Source organism: Bubalus bubalis, chromosome 7, assembly GCF_019923935.1.
Source record: "Bubalus bubalis isolate 160015118507 breed Murrah chromosome 7, NDDB_SH_1, whole genome shotgun sequence".
Taxonomy (NCBI): Eukaryota; Metazoa; Chordata; class Mammalia; order Artiodactyla; family Bovidae; genus Bubalus; species Bubalus bubalis.
The window spans coordinates 29,185,855-29,205,813 of NC_059163.1; the positions used below are offsets into that span (position 1 = coordinate 29,185,855).

At 35.3% G+C, this 19,959-nt stretch overlaps 1 protein-coding gene across 11 annotated transcripts in view; it reads left to right on the plus strand.

The window, feature by feature from the left end:
- ANKRD17 (ankyrin repeat domain 17) overlaps positions 1 to 19,959 on the plus strand; it is a 166,172-nt gene that overhangs the window by 70,835 nt on the left and 75,378 nt on the right. For 9 of the 11 annotated variants that reach the window (XM_044945787.1, XM_025289919.2, XM_025289918.2 and 6 more), the window contains 5 exons: positions 6,023 to 6,176; positions 11,073 to 11,229; positions 15,861 to 16,008; positions 16,267 to 16,414; positions 17,566 to 17,799. In XM_044945787.1, coding sequence (XP_044801722.1) covers positions 6,023 to 6,176; positions 11,073 to 11,229; positions 15,861 to 16,008; positions 16,267 to 16,414; positions 17,566 to 17,799 — 841 coding nt within the window. The other 2 variants (XM_044945793.1, XM_044945795.1) reach the window with 2 other exon arrangements.

Sequence of the window (19,959 nt, forward strand, 5' to 3'; positions counted from 1 at the left end):
ATTTTTTTTAAACACAAGCAACATCTGTAGTAAAACATCACCCTGAAACTTTAAAAACTAAAAGGATTTAATGTACACAAAAGTATAAAGACTAGTGAAATAAAACCTCTGTAAATCTCCTTTTCAGAGATTTAGCATTATTAAGAATTTGCTACTCAACTTTTGTTTTCCTGAAATACTTTATGGCAAATTCCTGACAGTATTTGTGTATACTCCCAACATGCATCTCTAAAATATAGAAGCAGTTTCTTACCTAACCAGAGTGATTCCTTTATACTATACCATACCAACTCATATTCAGATTTCTTCATTTGCCTTGAAAATTTCAAATAAGGTCTATATTATTTTGCTGGTATGTCTCTGGAATGTCTCTAATTTAGAACAGTTCTTCCCTTTTACTGTCTTTCTCTCTCTTTTACAACATATTCTATATTTTAGTTGTTTTTGTTTGCTTCTGTTTAACTCAGTGGTTCTCAACTTCCCATCCCTAGAATTTTTGGTTTTTGTTATTTCCTCCAAGGGGAGATTTGGCACTGTCTGGAGATACTTTTGGTGTTGCAACCTGTGATAGGATTGCTATTGGCACCTAGTGGGTAGAGGCCAGGGATGCTGCTAAACATCCTGAAGCGTGTAGGGTTTTTGTTATTTCCTCCAAGGGGAGATTTGGCACTGTCTGGAGATACTTTTGGTGTTGCAACCTGTGATAGGATTGCTATTGGCACCTAGTGGGTAGAGGCCAGGGATGCTGCTAAACATCCTGAAGCGTGTAGGGCAGCTCCCAACAACAAAGAATTATCTGGCTCATAATGTCAGCGATGCCAAGATTGAGAAGCCCCAATTTAATTTGTTCCAGATACTTGCCTTAATAATTTTTATAAACTAGAAGTTAATTCAAGGAGGCAACAGCACTTCATAGGAGGTACTGTATATTTTATGTTGCATAAATCAGGGGCATATAATGTTTAGTTGTCTCACTTTTTTTAATTGAACATTGGGTTCAGGTGATGGCAGCTTTATCCCTTAAATACGGAATTTAAAGTTAGCTTTTCTAGAGCAAAGTGAAACAACAGCCTCTTTTACTGGTAGAAAGAATATTGGAACTTGTTAATTGTATAACTGATCTCTTTTTCTTAGATGTTTAGAAACTTGCTGTTTAAATACAGATCCTGTGCTTCTGTTTCCTCATCTGTAGCAATAAACTGAACCTGGCGATTTCTAAGACTATTACATTTTGATGGTGATTTCTAAGACTTGTGCATTTTGTTCTTTGCATTAGACAAGAATTTGATGCACATACACCATTTTATAAAATATCCAGCTAGACAAAATCGCACATCCAAAGTAGTTTAGATATAATTTAAATTGTCATGCTTTGAATATCGATAACTTTGACAGATTATTTTCTTTAGGGAAGAATGAATTTAATAAGGACATTCATTTCCTTCTGTCTCTCCCCTCTTCATGAAAGTTATTTATACTTTTCATCTAAGGAGTTTCAGAATATTTATGTGAATTTATTATTCAAACCATTTTTAATGTTCCAGAACTTAGCTGTGATTGAAAATGAATTTTTTCTATAGAAATAATATGATAAAAATGAGTTAGGTTTGAATCTAGCCTAATTATATTTTGGTTTTTAATCTGAGTTTCCTTAGCTAAGGACATGTTAAGGAGGTGTATGCCCATAACTTAGTTGACATTTGAATAGAGTTACTTATTTTTGTATTTTTGTGACTGCATCTCCTTATATCTACTTGTTCTATAATGTTGTTCAATAATCTTTTCAGGTAGGAAGAGAATTGGTGTTAAAGGAAGGAGCTGTCTTCTACTTCCTCTTCAGAACTCCTATGACGCTTTTTTTCTCTTTCTCTCTTTACCTTATGCACTTCTACTCTGTATTATTGTTATTGTTTCATTCTCACCTTAAAGAAGTAAGTTCCTAGATACAAGGCCTAATTTTACACATGTGATAGTAAACAGCAGTATCTCTTACTCAAAGATGGTAATAAAAGTGTATTTAATATATCAATGAATATAGCATTTTGTCATACCTGCTACCTAATACTTGACTTTTCTGTGTCTAGAAAATATACCTTTATATAACTACCTCTCCCTTCTCCAAATACACTACAACCTTTTAGAATCTGAAAAGAAAGGAGCCTCAAACCATCTCTTATTTATTCAAGAATGATTTGAGTCCTCACAATGAGATAGGCATCATTCTAGTGGCTCCATACCAGCGCTCCAAACAAATTCCTATTTCTGTGGAGTTTAGATAGACAAAATATATATATATATCTTAGTCAAAATTTATAACAAAATTATGCAGAAAAAGTGTTTAGAGATGGATGAGATAACTTGCTTAGCTCTCATAGGTAGCAAATGAAGCAGTAATGGTACCTAGGTCTTTAGATCCTGATGGTATCCTTGAAATTAGTTTCTTTTTCATAAATTGGGAGGTAGGGCAGGATATAATAGACATCCATTCCTGTTTTCTTTATCGTATGCCTTTTAAAATTTATAGAGCATTTCATAGGCATTTGAATCTACTGTTTTTTAAAATACCAGGTTCTTCACATAGTAAAAATAGTAGGGGATTACCAGGTGGGTCAGTGATTAAGAATCCGCCTGCCAAGCAAGAGTCAAGGCTGGATCCCTGGGTTGGGAAGATCCCTTGGAGTCTCAAATGGGAACCCTCTCCAGTATTCTTGCCTGGGAAAATCCCATGGACAGAGAAGCCTGAAGGGCTACAAGTCCATGGTCACAAAAGAGTCAGACATAACTTAGAGACTATACAACAACAACAACAAAAAATAGTGGGCTTTAAAATTTAAAAATCAATGTAAGAGCTTTCAAAAACATTGATTTAGCTATTTGGCTGTGTGGGGTCTTAGTTGCAGCATGTGGGCTCTTCATTGTGGCACACAGGCTTTTCTCTAGTTGCGGCGTATGGACCCGGTAGTTCTGGTGGCTAGGGCTTAGATACTCCCCCTTCTTCTGTATGTAGGATCTTAGTTCCCCAACCAGGGATTGAATCCCCTGTGTTGGAAGGTGGGATTTTTAACCACTGGACCACCAGGGAAATCCCTGTAAGAACTTTATGGATGGAAATTTTCTTGGGATCTAGTGGTTAGTACTCCTGGCTTTCACTGCTGAGTGCACAGATTGAATTCCTAGGCTGGGGAATTAAGATCCTTCAAGTTGCATAGCCAAAAAAAGAACTTTCATGGAATTGATTTAATAAAACATATTTCTGCATTTAGTATGCCTCATGAAAAGATTGAGGTGTATTTTTCTTAGTAAATTTTCACCAAACTTAGTCAAGATGAGGTGTGGCATAAGGGGACCTTATATCAGGAAATTGCTTTTGATTGAGATTTAATACCTTCTATGGTCTAATTTGTAACTTTCTGACTTTTCCTATAGTAAATCCTATATTCTAGCATGTAGAAATTTTATGTTTGTCTACCAATACTGTATTCCTTCTCCTTTTGTCTTATACCAATTAGTTATTTTGGTCAAAATGCCTTTATATTTTTTTTTTTTGCATGCATTGTCTCCTTTGAACAGTTTTAGTACCTTTTCTCTGTACTTTTGGTTTGGCACTCTGCACTGCTCTTTGGCTCAGATGGTAAAGAATCTGCCTGCAATGCAGGAGACCCAGGTTTGATCCCTGGGTCACAAAGATCCCCTGGAAGAGGGAATGACTACCCACTTCAGTATTCTTGCCTAGAGAATTCCATGAACAGAGGAGCCTGGCAGGCTACAGTTCATGGCGTTGCCGAGTCAGACACAACTGAGTGACTAACACACTTTCACTGCTCTTTGATACATTTTGTTTTCTAAAACATTAATTTGAAATATTTAATTTTTCATCTGTTCATTTTACCTATGTACATTTTTTTCATGGTTATTTACTCCTTTTTTTTTTTTTTGTCTTCTATTGTATTGAAAACCTGTAGATACTTTAACAGAGAAAATATCATTGGGATGCAATGTTTTCTCTAGAAAGACTCATATTCTGAACCATGGTTAAAGATAAAAAGACATAGTTTTTACCATGCTTAAATTTTGAATCACATATTTCTATGACCAAACCATGGTGAAAAGTCCACTTTCTAATATATAACACTTAAGCTTTCACTGCTTCCTTTATAAATAATTTAAAGTTTATTTAAGAAGTTGTTTATTTTAATCTCCTACCCATCATAGCAATTGTTATAGATTTTTAAAGTTACTGTACAGCAAAGTTTTGGAAAGTTTTCAAAGATTTAGAGATTATTTTCAGACTATTCTCTGTGTATTTATATTTGAAATATTAGAAATATGAAATATTATTTCATATTAAACTGTATTGGCTTAAGGGAAATTTTGAAAGAAACATTATCTCCCCCAAATTTAACATTCAGTATTAAATATGTATAGATTAAAAATAGGATTTATGTCTGATTGCTAAACAGGTGACTTTCAAAGATGGAATGATACAGAGTTTCTGATGTTATATTGGTTAAGAATTTATTTCATTTTAGTTATTACAGTGTTAAAAGTGCTTTAAACTTGTGAAATAAATTTTACCCAAATATGTTAGTGATATTTTATATAATAACTATCACCTTTTTATCAGCAAACTAAAAAAAAAAAAAAAAATACATCTTTCTACATATTCTTAAGTTGCAGTATGACAAGGGATGTCAAAATAAAACTTTTCCCTTAAAAGTCTTAAGAGCTGCTATTTCTAATTCTTTACATTTCTTTTCATTGAGTCTGGTATATGTTACTGTATCAGTGGTTCTCATTGTATGATCTGCAGCCCTCTCAAGTTCTCAGAAATCAATTAGAATGTTCAAAAGGTCAAAATTGTTTTCATCACTATACTAATATGTTACTTGCCTTTTTACTGGGTTGATTTATTTGCACTGATGATACAAAAGCAATAGTAGGTAAAATTGCTGGCCTCTTAAGGCCATGGCATCAAATTATACTAGTATCATTGTATTTATCATTACCATATACTCAGAGTTATAAAATTAAAAAGCCACTTTCACCTGAAGAATAATCTTGATAAAGCAGTAAATATTGATTTTTTGAAATCTCCATATATGATTACATATCCTATTAATGTTATTATGTGATAAAATGGGACGTACACATAAAGCACTACCACTGACAGACACACTATGTCTATCAAACTTAAGACATTTGGCAAATGTTCTCAAAAATGATCGAAGTGAGCCTATCACTTTAAGGAAAACAGTCAGTATTTGTTATTAGTGATAAAATTAAGCTTACAGGCACAAATTAGAATTTCGGAAGTTTTATTTGCCTGAGCTTCACAGCTTTGCAGTACTTAAAAACTTTTGTAATGAAACCAGTAGTGATATTAATGATGTGATTTTTGATATTGCTGGAGAAGGAAATGGCAACCCACTCCAGTATTCTTGCCTGGAGAATCCCATGGACAGAGTAGCCTGGCAGGCTATACAGTCCATGGGGTCACAAAATTGGACATGACTGAAGCGACCTACACTTTGATATTGTAGTTTGATTTTGAATTCGGTAAATATTAGTAAATATAACCCCTAAGGGAAGTCTTTGGGAGCAGTACAGTACTTCATAGGTGTATAAGGGTGTCCTGAGAACAAAAGATTTGAGAATAGCTGATTTAAGTCTTCTACTGCAGTCAAACATGTCTAACTAAGTATTAACATCATGACCTCCCTCATGTGCTACCCTTCCCCCATGAAAATAGACGAACACCTATGATTTCAGTAAGGAAAACAAATAGATTACATATGATATGAATAATACATTCTTAAAATATTCTACAAATTTAATTTTCTACTTTGAACTGTGGGCTTATATATTCCATTGAAATTATTTAGGATTGCATTGTATTTATCATTGATACTGAAGTTAAAATATTTTTCTCTCTTCTTCCTTTTTCTTCTGTTTGTTTCTCTTCCCACTTCCCTTTTCTCCTTTCATTTCTCCCTTCCTTCCATTTTTGGTATTTGTTTTCTAGGTGGAGTCTTTCATTTTGGATCAAGATGATTTGGAAAATCCAATGCTGGAAACGGCTTCCAAGTTACTTTTGTCAGGTACTGCTGATGGTGCAGACCTCAGGACAGTAGATCCAGAAACACAAGCTAGACTGGAAGCTTTACTAGAAGCTGCAGGTAAGTCTGCAAACTCTACATGTATAATAAGCCTACCTAATTTTCCAAAGTTCATATGACTCTTAAAAATTCTAGTTATTATAAATATATGATCTTAGATATTTAGTATAAGACTATTGATAAAAGTTAAGGATTACTTTCTGGAGAATTACATGGAACATTTCATGAAAGCACGTTTTCATTGCCAGAATACAATTGACAGGTTACTGTAAACCTTATAAACAGAAACTTCATATACGGTCAGTTTATATTCATCTTGAATTCTAGTTTTGCACATTCATCCACTTCATAAAATGTATTTATATCCCCATATTAATACTCACAGCACTTTCTGTCTTTCATAGAAATGCACAGAACAGTGAAACTTTTGATATATTCTATGTGCATGTTTTCTGCTGAGATGATGCTCTCTGCCTTCTTGTGTCAGCTCTCATAATCAAGTGTCTTTTCCACAATCTACTTTGGGTTACATTTTCCACATTTTTGTGCCTTTTGTTGGTAATTTCACTGTTTAAAATGGCTCCCAAGTATAATGCTGAAGTGTTCTCTAGTGTTCTAAACGTGAGCAGGCTGTGATGTGCCTTGTGGAGAAAATAGGTGTATTAGGTAAGCCTTTTCAGCTCAAGTTACAGTGCTGTTGCCTGTGAGTTCAGTGTTAAAGAATCAAGTATAATATATTAAAAACACACATGAAACGAGCTTATGTATTGACTGGTTAATGCAGATGCTCAGGCCAGAGTCTTTCAGGCACCTAGCCCTGTATTTCCTTTTGGAAGAGTATTCATTAATTGAGTGTTCCCAGTGATTTTACAGAACATAATTACCATGAATAATAAGAATTGACTGTGTATAATTCCTTCCACTTTTTGCGTCATACACTGTTTTTAAAACCTTGTAAAGTGAGGGAAATGAAAATTGTGAAATTATTTAAAAATATGTCATAAGAGTAACAGGGAATGATTCTCCTGAAGATGAAGAGACTTGAATTGAATATAAGAGAGCTGTTTGTTTTCTCTTGTCCGAAGAGGCAAAACCAGGTTTAAAGATGCTACATGAAGGTAGATTTCAGCTGAAAGGAGCTATCTTTGGAGATAGAATTCCTTTTTATAGAATGCTAATAGTTGCTTTGTTTTTCTCATCTTTGTGTTTATTCCCATTTTTTCCCGTTTTCTTTACAGTAGCTAACAATCAAGATATCAGCTAAGCCGAGTTCTCATCTGTAGGCTATAGAAGAAAATTCACTTCCAAGTTTATTATGTTGGTAGCAGAATTCAGTTCCTTGGAAATGTGGGACTGAAATCTTGATATTTGTACAGACTGTCAACTGGAACTGCTCTCTTGTATAGCAAACCTGTTTGAGACTGTCCACATTTCCTTCATCTTCATATCAACATGGCATGTAGAAGAATCCTTGTGCTTTGAATCTCTGACTTCTTTTTCCAACCAGCTATAGAAATTTCTTTGCTCTTCCTGGGGTCATGTTTGATAGGGTCAGGCCCACCCAGATAACCTTGTTATCTTCAGGTCAGCTATTCCATGGGAAAAGTGAAAGTGAAAGTCGCTCAGTCATGTTGACTCTTTGCAACCCCATGGACTATACAGTTCATGGAATTCTCCAGGCCAGAATACCAGAGTGGGTAGCCTTTCCCTTCTCCAGGGGTCTTCCCAATCAGGGATTGAACCCAGGTCTCCTGCATTGGAGGTGGATTCTTTACCAGCTGAGCCACAAAGAAATCCAAGAATACTGGAGTGGGTAGCCTATCCCTTCTCCAGTGGATCTTCCCAATTCAGGAACCAAACCGGGGTCTCCTGCATTACAGGTGAATTTTTTGCCAGCTGAGCTATCAGTGAAGCTAATCATGAGGATAAAAATCTGTCAAATTCACAGTCCCAAAGATTATATATAGTGTGTAAACCAGAGCTGGGTATTCTTGGGAACATTTTAGAATCCCTAGTATACCAATGATTGTACAGAAGCCACTCCATTTCTTTGAAACCCCAGATGTCAATATCTTTAAGTCTTTTCTCTGTGGCTGTTTAATTTCTTGCCTGTTTTTGTCTAGGCTTCCCTGGTGTCTTAGATGGTAAAGAATCTGCCTGCAATGCAGGAGACCTGAGTTTGATCCCTGGGTTGGGAAGATCCCCTGGAGAAGGGAATGGCAACCCATTCTTGTATTCTTGCCTGGAGAATCCCATGGATGGAGGAGTCTGGTGGGCTACAGTCCAAGAGTCAGACATGACTGAGTGACTAACACACAACACACACACATTTTTGTCTAGTGAAATGCTGGCTGCCAGCGTTTTGAGAGCTGAGAGTAGAAAGGGGGCCAAGGATCTCACTGTTTATCATGCATATGCTCATCTGATCCTCATTTTCAGTTTAGTATTATCTTTTCTTCATCTATACTTGATGTGTCCTAGCCCAGGGTCTTTCTGGTTTAGTTTATTTAGAGAACAGTCATCTGCTGTGCAGTTTGTGGATGGAGTCTTAAATGTCTAAATGCTCCTCATAGGAGTTCAGCCAGTCTCTCTGCTTTCCAACCCAAACCTTACCCTTGTACCTGGAACCTGTATATAGCTACAGGGCCGATCACCTTATTTCTCTTGATTATCTATGGTTCTGCTTACTTTGTTTTGCCAAGTCAGTTACATCTCGTCTTTACTTTGTATTCATTAATATTAGCTTTGATTTATAAACTTCTAGTTTTATCAAAGATGAAGTTCCTGTTATATTTTAGTTTTCCTCTGAGTAAGTTCTAAGAAGAAAAAGGGCAGAAATAATTATCTTAAAATAATCTTGAAATAAGAAATCTAATCTTTTAATTCACCTTTTCTCTGAAGTTATATGGTTCTGTTGTTCAATTGATTAAATGTCCTAACTTGGAAAAAATAATCTGGTCATGTATGTTTTATTTGATCTCAACTGATTAATATCTAATAATTGAATAAGACTAGTAAAAAAGATCACAGTAATCCAGAATGGTGAGATTAATTTTCAATCATTATTTATTTGAAAGGTTGCTATATATTTCTTAGATTACTTCCTAGTTATTTTTATAAAATAGATATCTTATGAAGATACAAGAAATCCATAAAAATTTAATATAGAATATTTTGTTCTCAATGTTATTTCTTTTTAAAACGGAAATTACTTTCTACTGATCCAGATATATTCTCTTGTTTAACGGTTCTTTTTGCTGTCGTTGACAAACGGTTGTTAAATAGCCAGCAAGAGCTGGCTGAAATGTTGGGGCTAATTCTCTCCTGTGAGAATGCATCTGTAAGCTTGGTCTTAATAATGTTAGGATATTTAACTAACCACAGATGTCTTATTGACTAAATACTACTATAGCAGGTTTAGACTATAGCTGGCTTTTGGTATTAGTAATAGGAATTATACAGTAGGTATCTGTCTTATCAAACCAAGACTGCTTTTATTCTCTGTACATCTTGATTGTAACAGACACTAATTTGATTGCTCCTTACATTTGTTACATCTAAAATCAGAAAGGCTTCTTGCCAGATTTATTCCATAAGATGTTATATTTCATATCTTGAATTTTTCAGAAAGGAAAGCAAATGCATGTAAACTTTTTATAAACTTCAAATACAAACTTATATGATATTTTTTAGTCTTTCCACTATTAAAAGAAATCTGCTCAAATATGTTTATTATCATCATTTGGGACATCTTTTTGGTCTGTGTCTTAGTTAAATAGTTTCTTTAAAAACTTATATTTGAATCATTTAGGGGTCTTCTTTAAAAATGTAGGTTATCAGTTGGTAATTTTGGGTTCTGAGATTCTGCATTTCTAACAAATTGCCAAATGACAGTAATGCTTTTTGTTTATGAACCATGTGTTATGTAGTGGGGTTCCTTAATATCCCTTATAACATTAGATATTTTATCTTCAAGTTAGAGCAAAGATTCTTAAATCCTGGCTGTACATCAGCATCTCCTTAAGAGTTTTTAAAATATGTAGATCCCTAGGCCTCACTTTTACCTGAATTATATCTTTAGATATAGGAGAGCTCAACATCTGAATTCTTGAAAGCCTTCACTGATGGGTAGCCTGTATTAAGCACTGCTGAGTTAGAATAGTAACTAAGTTAGAGATCAGCTTGCTTTATAGTAATATCTAGAATAGCAACAAGTTATGTCTCATGCACATGGTAACTAACCATTTCTGTTTTTGAAACTTAAAAAAAAATTTGCTATTCTAACTGTCTTTTTTAGACATGATGCTTTTAGACATGATTTTGGGTGTGTGTGTTAAGTTGTAGTTGTAATTTGAAGCAAATAGATACTCACAGGTAGGTTATCTTTTATGTAGCCTCTAGTGTCTTTTCAGTCCATTTTTTGGTCACAAGTGGTAGTAGCCCAACTAAATATTCTTAAGCTAAAGTGGCCATATACCAAAAGTATGGGGTTGGTGCTAGCTTCTGGCACTGCTAGAATCAATGAATCAAATAAAACTTTATCAGTAATATCTCCTTTGTATTTCTCTGCTCTCCTCTATATTGACTTATTTTGGGTAGTCTTTTTCTCCTTGTGGTGATAAAAGTGGCTAAATAGCACTTGGCAATTTGGCAACCTTTAAACATAGGTTCTTCTTCTAATGTATAGCAAACCTCTATGGATACCCAGTTGTTCCAGCAAATACCAGCGACCCATTTCTAGAACCAGAGAGTCACAGAGTTGAGCATGTATGGACTACATAAAAGGAGTAAGATTATTAGACAGTTGGAGAACAGTGCTTTCCCAAGATTCTAGCCAGGCAATATATATCTATCCACTATATCATTTGGAAGTTAACATAAATAGTTAAGTAACTTGAATTTTGCTTTGTTTCTCCTTTTGGGTATATCCAAATTGGTGTGAAAATAATATAATAGGAATAGGCAAATTATCTACGGCTGATGGTAAAGCCTTTGCAGATCCTGAAGTGCTTCGGAGGTTGACGTCATCTGTTAGTTGTGCGTTGGATGAAGCTGCTGCTGCACTTACTCGCATGAGAGCTGAAAGCACAGCAAATGCAGGGCAGTCGGACAAGTAAGTATATTTCTACTGTGATCAGTATAAAAATATTTTCTTAAAGATAATAAAAAAGCTAACATTTACTGAGCATATATTTTGTGCCTGACACTGTACTAAATAACCACTTTACATTTGATACCTTGTTTATACTAAAAAAAAAACTTAGGTATAGATTTTATTTTTATTTCCATTTTACTTATGAAAAACTGAAAAGAAGTAACTTAATCAAGATCAAATAAATAACAAGTAGCAGAGCCAGAACACCCCTATCTGTCTGACTACAAAACTGACTTCATAGCTAATATGTTATAAAAGACCTGTTGCTGATTTAGATTTTGTTTTCTTTTTTTTTTTAATGTTTTCCTGATAAAGAAGTCAATGATTTCTACTTCATGTGCATGAGAAAAAAAAAAGTGAAAGTTGCTCAGTCATGTCCCAGTCTTTGTTATCCCATGAACTGTAGCCCGCCAGGATCTTCTATCCATGAAATTCTCCAGGCAGGAATACTGGAGTGGGTTGCCATTACCTTCTCCAGGGGATCTTTCCAACCCAGGGATCAAACCCTGATCTACATTGAAGGCAGTTTCTTTATGGTCTGAGCCACCAGGGAAGCCCACTTCATGTGTATGGTAGTGGTGGTGGTTTAGTCGCTAAGTCACGTCCGACTCTTGCGACCCCATGGACTATAGCCTGCCAGGCTCCTCTGTCCATAGGATTCTCCAGGCAAGAATACTGGAGTGGGTTGCCATTTCCTTCTCCATTCATGTCATTGCTATTGCTAAGTCATTCAGTCGTGTCCGACTCTGTGTGACCCCATAGACGGCAGCCCACCAGGCTCCCCCGTGCCTGGGATTCTCCAGGCAAGAACACTGGAGTGGGTTGCCATTTCCTTCTCCAGTGCATGAAAGTGAAAAGTGAAAGTCATGTCATAGTTCTGACCATTTTGAAGGGACGGTTTTTATTTGTTTTTGAATGTTCAAAAATTTTGTAAATGTAGTTTCCATAACTTGAATATGATTGTGTTCCAAGGATGTTACCTTTCTATATCCTATAGTTCCTTTTATATAATACTTCACATTTAATAAGAACTCAGTAAATATTTTGTGACTTGGCCTATTAAGTTTTTCTAATGATGTTGTGCAATAAAAAAAAAATATCACGTCATCTTGTATATAAAACAATTATGGATAGTATAGTTAAAAATATAATGCCAGGGAAGCAGCTGGAAAAGAACCATTAATAACATGTTACTGTCTTGATTCCTCAAAGGCTTCTTTTTTTCCCTTTAATTAAAAACAAGCCATTAAGCCATTTTGTTTACAGTCGACCCTTGAACAACACAGGTCTGACTGCACAGGTCCATTTATACACAGGTTTATTTTTTAATTTCTTTTTTTGGCTGCACTGCAGAGCTTGTGGGATCTCAGTTTCCTGACTAGGAATTAAACCTGGGCCACAGCAGTGGCTACCAAATCCTAACCTATAGACTACCAGGGAACTCCCAGCACAGGATTTTTTTGATAATAAATACTGTACTGCTGCACAGTCTGTGGTTGGTTGAATATATAGATATAGAGGAACTATAGATACAGAGGAACTACATATATGGAGGGCTGACTGTTAAGTTATTTGCAGATTTTCAACTGAGTGGAGTGTGGTTACCCCTCACCCCCATGTTGTTCAGGGGTCAACTGCATTTTAGCCATTGCCTTTAAACAGTTGAGGAAATAGGAATATTCTTTTGTGTATGAATTTAGAGAATAAAAAATAACATTCGAGAATTGTCTTTTGTATAATAGTATTTTTAAGACTGAAGGAGAGGTTATATAATATTAGCAAGAGTGTGAATTTGCTGTTTCTCTTAACTCTGTCTTCATTCATCTAATTCTTCATTCATTTTATTAATTTATTTTACCATCCTTCTCATTGATTGACTCTAGTTAACCTCAGGTTCTGTTCCTTAGTTACCATTCAGTTTTAGTAGCCTACAATATTATTGATATTCTTTAGATGTTTTTCAATGTAGTGCCTTCTGAGACTGGCAAGAGAAGAGATTTTAAACACTTTGGAGAGTCTAGTTCAAACGGGAAATAGGAACAATAAAGAGTCATTGATTCTTTGGCATTGAAAGTACTAGAAGTGATCAGCAAAACAGTAGAGCATGTTTGTGACAGTCATATTTGTTCAGCAAAGTTTGAGAACCAAGGGGAGTGCAGTGATGCTGTGTGCCAGATTTTACATTAGTTAAGTGTGGAGCCATGTACCAAATTTAACATACATTTTGCTTGGAAGTTTTGAACTTCAGCTGTTGCTAGAGTAGTTCCTGAAAGGCTGTTTTAAAGCTAACACACCTAAGGAAATGGAGTGAAAGTTCAAATGGGAAAATAGAGGAGAATATGTGCCTGAGGGGCAAAGAAAGAATGCGAGATCACCTGAAAGGGAGAAAAGAGTGTGTTTTTTTTTACAGGAAATGTCATGTGGGAGGGATTTGTCCTGAACTTACTTAAAGGTGATAGAGAACACTGAGTCTAGAGACTGTCAGTGCCTGTAAAATGCAAGATTAAGAGAAACTTATTAAGTGCTGTTTAAGACTTTCACTTTGGCAAGGGTCAGTACAGTTAACAAGGGACTTTGGGCAGAAAACATTGAATGGAAAAGTGCTAAGGTAGTGTTTGGGGTTGGAGGTCATGTTGCATTTTTAATAGAGTAATCAGGGAAATCCTCACATAGAAGGTGGTTTTTTAGCAAAGACTTGAAATAGATAACATTGAGTTATTTGGGACTTTCCTGGTGGCTCAGATGGTAAAGCATCTGCCTACAACGCGGGAGACCTGGGTTCAGTCCCTGCGTTGGGAAGATCTCCTGGAGAAAAGGCAATGATCTGTGCCTGAAAGAAGTTCTCTTGTCAGGGGGATAGCAGATACATAAATCTTGGCCTTGCAGCCGAACTAGCATATTTAATGAAAAACATGAAATCCAACTTGGCTAAAGTGGAAAGAGTAAGAGTGAGAATAGTAGGTGATGAAACCAGAGAAGTAAAAGGAGTATGAGATTCTCCCACTGGACAGGATAAGAATTTAACTTTTACTCTGAGTAAGGTTAGAAGCTGGTGGAGGATTCTGAGCAGAGGAGTAACATGATCAACTTCCCTTTTTAAACAAGATCTCTCTGGTACCATCATTGAAAAGCCTGGAGGAGAGCAGGGGTAAAAGCAGGGAGACTGCTTAGGAGACTTTACCATAATCATGATCAAGGATGATGTTGAAACTGAGTTTTAGTGGGAGTAGGGGAATGGAAAAGAGGTTATCCTTGGATGCCTTTAGTACCTAAAGTGGCAGGGCCATGTTTTAATAAGAAGCTGTAAGAATTGAGGTTTATTTTAAATAAAGAGAATATTAATTGAGACTTGGATTTAGTGTTTTGCTAAGAATGAATTTTATCTATAAGTGAAAACATCTTTAGAAATGTCCATAATTGAAATTCTTATGGGCGATTTACAGGGCAAAAACTTACACTTTCAGTCTAATTTTCTGTTGTTCTACCACTTCTTTGACTCTCCTTTTTGCTTGAATTAAGCCTTTGCCTTACCTGCGTGTTTTTCATACTTCCCCAAAATGTGATGGTATAAGTAAATACTTCGAAAAAAAAAGAATCTGCTTATCAGTTATTTATCAGTTCAGTTCAGTCACTCATTCATGTCTGACTCTTTGCGACCCCATGGACTGCAGCATCCAGGCTTCCTTGTCTATCACCAACTCCCAGAGCTCGCTCAAACTCATGTCCATTAAGTCGGTGATGCCAGCCAACCATCTCATCCTCTGTCATCCCCTTCTCCTCCTGCCTTCATATTTTCCCTGCATCAGGGTCTTTTCCAGTAAGTCAGCTCTTCGCATCAGGTAGCCAAAGTATTGAAACTTTAGCTTCAGCATCAGTCCTTCCAATGAATATTTGGGACTGATTTCTTTTAGATTTGACTGGTTTGATCTTGCAGTTCAAGGGACTCTCACGAGTCTTCTCCAGCACCATAGTTATTTCTAGATTAGTCCAAAGTATATGCTCAAAACTTTCCTGTCTCATTTCCTTTTACTTAATTGTAGAACCCAGATACGCCTTTATAATTAGTGAAAGTTTTATCCATTTCATTAAATTTTATAAAATTTTTCTAGGGGCTGAGCTTTGCAAACAGAACTATAGTTGTAACTCAAATTTTTCTTCATGTGATCTTCTATACAATTTTATGTTTTAAACTTTGGGGTTTTTTTTTTCCCTACAAATAGTAAATAAGACTGTGTTTCAGCTACATGACTGAAAACAGTTTGTAATGTTGATAATTTTAATTGAGTGACTTTTATATGTAGATTTTAAAAACTCAGGCTTCCCTGGTGGCTCAGACAGTAAAGAATCTGCCTGCAATGAGGGAGACCTGAGTTCACTCCCTGGGTTGGGAAGATCCCATGGAGAAGGGAATGGCTACCCACTCCACTCAGTGAACTGAATCATTTTATTTTCTTTTTGTTATGAGTCATATTGAAATAATCATTCTTATTTAGTGCTACTGTCCAGATTAACTTCAAAAATCAATACTTAATGCCAGGCAATTTTTTATTTTCTTACATCCTGATATCATAATATTCTTCTCCTAATAGCCGCAGTTTGGCAGAAGCCTGTTCAGAAGGAGATGTAAATGCTGTGCGAAAGTTACTCATTGAAGGGCGAAGTGTAAATGAACATACCGAGGAAGGGGAGAGCCTTCTTTGTTTAGCTTGTTCTGCTGGATATTATGAGCTTGCACAGGTTTGTATTATCAAAATAAAGCTCACAGGTTTTTTTGTTTTGTTTTGTTTGTTTTGTCAAAATTTGGCCTGTGTATTAAGGAAATAAAATGAAATCAACCATCAGGCTCATTTCAAGAAATAGTTTTGTTAGATATAATTTTTGTTTATTGGCTTTTTTCTGTAATATGACTAGGTAGGTGTTAATGTAAATGTATGTTCAAGAAATTTTGATGAATACATAATTTTCTAATATCCTTTCAACTTTTTCTTTTGTAAGGTTTTGTTGGCAATGCATGCGAATGTGGAAGATAGGGGGATCAAAGGTGACATTACACCCTTAATGGCTGCTGCTAATGGAGGACATGTCAAAATTGTGAAGTTGCTGCTAGCTCATAAAGCTGATGTCAATGCACAGTCTTCAACAGGTTTTGCATACCTCTTTTTCAGTATTTAAATCTTAACACCCTCTATTAGTAATTAATTCAGATGAAAGTGCTCATTAGTGATACTTTTGCAGTTATCAATACTGTAGATTTGTGTACATCTGTGCATTATGCTTAAAGTATATACAATGTGTTTTGAATGAAATATCTCCTGTTTTATGTATGAGGGCTATCTTGGCCTTGGTTCTTTTATATTAAACACTGACTGGGTTAGACGGACCATTTTCTTAGAAATAAAGAAGTATAGGCCACACCTCCCAAACACAGGTTTTCTATTTATCAGGGAAGAAGGGAAGGGAAGATAGGGAGAAGAACAAGAAGGATATGGAGTAGAAGGTAGGTGTGTCACTGTCTAGTGTTATTAAATTGTGGCCTAGAGGAAAACAAAGGCATTATGCTCCACAAGAGATAGAATGTTAATCTAAATCAATTTTTTTTTTCTTTCAAACTTGGGCATAGATGAATTTGTATCAAAGCTCTAAAATATATGAAAATACATTTTGTGCATTTCCTTCATGCAAGATTTTCAAACTTATTAAATATTTTAAATAATTTTAAAGGTCTATATAGGTTCTGATTTGAGGAGGTTTTAGGAATCCTTATTTTACCCAGAAGTTTTTTTACCCCCTCTATAAGGGAAATTTTTATCATTAAGAGGGAATGTTTTTGAAATTATTTTAACTTTGACTACCAGTTAATTGATGTTTAAAGTTGTAGTAAAAGCAACGTGTGATTAAAAGGACCAGTATGAGGTATATCTATATATGATGAATAATTGCAATCTAAAGAACAAATACACTTTGGGAAACATTTCTCAGATTTAAAGTTAGAATGAATGTGACTTTTTTCTCATGAGAAAAGTTTGTTTCAGAATTGCTCAGTTCTTTTATAACCCTACAGTTGTGATAAGTGTATATGATTTTCCTCATGTGTTTAACCCTGATTTTGAAATGGAAAAAATAGGGAGTTGGTTTCAGTAAGATAAAATGTAATAAAGAAAAGAATTATATGTATAAGTGTAATAGCTAAATTTATTAAAGTTTTATAGTCTCCTATGTTAGTTTTCTCTTTGATACTAAATCTGTTTTATTTTGCTATTTTATCTGAATGTCTATTTTTCTTCATTAAAATAGGCAATACAGCACTTACATATGCTTGTGCTGGAGGGTATGTAGATGTTGTAAAGGTGCTCTTGGAATCCGGTGCTAGTATTGAGGACCATAATGAAAATGGTCATACTCCTCTTATGGAAGCTGGAAGTGCTGGACATGTGGAAGTAGCCAGATTGCTGCTAGAAAATGGGGCTGGCATTAATACGCATTCCAATGAATTTAAAGAGAGTGCCCTTACATTAGCTTGCTACAAAGGTACAGTAAAAAAACTTTTTTTTTTTTAAATGAAGTTTTTAAACTCATGAAATGACAGTTCATGTAGTATGGTTATTCACTTAAAAAATAAAAGATGGTAATAGTATGTAGTATGTTATAAATAAAAGTGTTTAAAGTATTTCAGAGGTTAAAAGTTTTTAGTATGTGGAGTTTATATAATTTTTAAAATATTCAATATTATAAATATTGTCAATGAAAAATAGTAATTGACCCAGTTTTTATCAGAAACATAATTTTAATATGCATTGTACTTTTTAATGTTTATGCTTGTGTTTTCACTGGTTTACACAAAAGTATCCTATTGAATTCAGACGTATTTAGGCTGTAAATTTAAAGTAAACGCAGTGGAAATCAAAACGATTTATTAACAAGAAGGTATGTAATCATGAAGAAGGAGAAAAATGGAAAAGAAAGTGAGGATATATGAAAAAAAATTATAAGTGATGTGAAGGCAGTTTGTATTCAAAAGAACAATTTTTTTAGAGTATCATCAACATGTGTAATAAAGGAAGAGCTGGTTGAAATTGAATCTACCTGCCCAGATATAGTTGTACAAAGAGGTTAGTAACATAGTCTTCTAAGTGACATCAGTCAACCTGAAAATATCGGTAACAGAGTAAAGTATCTTATTTTGGGGGTGAAGATAATTGTCTGAATAAATATTTAATTTTCAGCTAGCTATGATTTAGATTCTGGATTCTAAAATGATAGCCACAGAGCCATATATTTTTCAGAATCAACCTTTATGACAGATAAATGTCTATAAATGAAGAAACTTTTCAAAAAGAAAATCTCATGAAATATTATATGTGCATAGCCATTCAATTCAATGTTTTCTACCATCTGCAGCTGTGTCTTCTTTCTATCATAAAATAAGTGATACATTTTTGACCTAGAGGCATCAAGAAAAAGCTCTTGAAAGGCAAAATACAAAATTTAAGGAAGCACTCACTCTGAGTGGCTGAAGCTTCATATCCACTAGCTTTTGAGTGAAAGGGAAGTCACTCATTCGTGTCCGACTCTTCATGACCCCATGGACTGCAGCCTACCAGGCTCCTCCGTCCGTGGGATTTTCCAGGCAAGAGTACTGGAGTGGGGTGCCATCGCCTTCTCCGAGCTTTTGAGTGAATGTCTCCTTAAATTTTGCACCCAGGACTTTGATTCCCTCACTCTGGTGTTGGCCCCAATGTTGTTTTTCTATTTCAGAGCAGCCAAAGTTTTGTTAGGTCTTTAGGAATAATTTCAGTTAAAAACATGGCTAAAATAATCCTTATACAAATAAATGACTGAAATTTAAGTTAAATGTTAAAATAGGCTCCCAAGGACTTTTGACTATCTGGTGTTACAGATAATTCAGATTAAGGGTGCTTAGGAAGCCCAGCTGAGGTCTCTTAGTTCTCCACTTCTGTTTGGTAGTTAAGCAGAGGTTGATCTTCATTGTGAGGAGAGGAATTAAGCCTTGGGGCAGCCTCTAGGGCAGGCTGATTGGGTGGCTTTCTCTCACCTTTTCACAAATAGTTTGAAAGCAAAACTGGCTCCATTTTATCACTGAAAGCCACCTGGCCAGTGAGCATTGAGATGGGGTTATATATAACTGCTCTTCCCTCTCTGCTTTGCTTGTAGCCCCATCCTGCTGAGGTTAGGGCTTGCAGGCTTTTATTAAAGAACCTGGATAAAGAAATGAGCTCCTGGAGAACATTTCTACTACTTCCAGGGATCTGTGCACACTCTTAACTTTGCTCTATTTCTCGTGAGGTCTCCTAGGATACCTCCATTGACATGGAGGAGATGGGGAAGGGATAGAATTCAGGCCAGGACTAAACATTGATGTGGACTTTGGGAAGGGAGAATGACAGAGAGGAAGGAAGTATAATTTGTTAGCAAAAACAAGGTATGGCAGATACAACACTTACTCACCAAAGTTAATTTAGTTTTAACTATGATTCCACTATCCAGTCCTTCCCTCCATTCCCAGTTGATTGAGAATTGACTGAAGCTCATTCCAGATACAGTTGGAGAAAAAATTAGTAACTTTTCTATTGTTTCTTACATGGTATCTGAAGTCCTTTTAAAAATATAATCGGTAATCCTTGTAACTACTCATAAGGTAATCATTATGTGAATTGAAGTTTATCGATT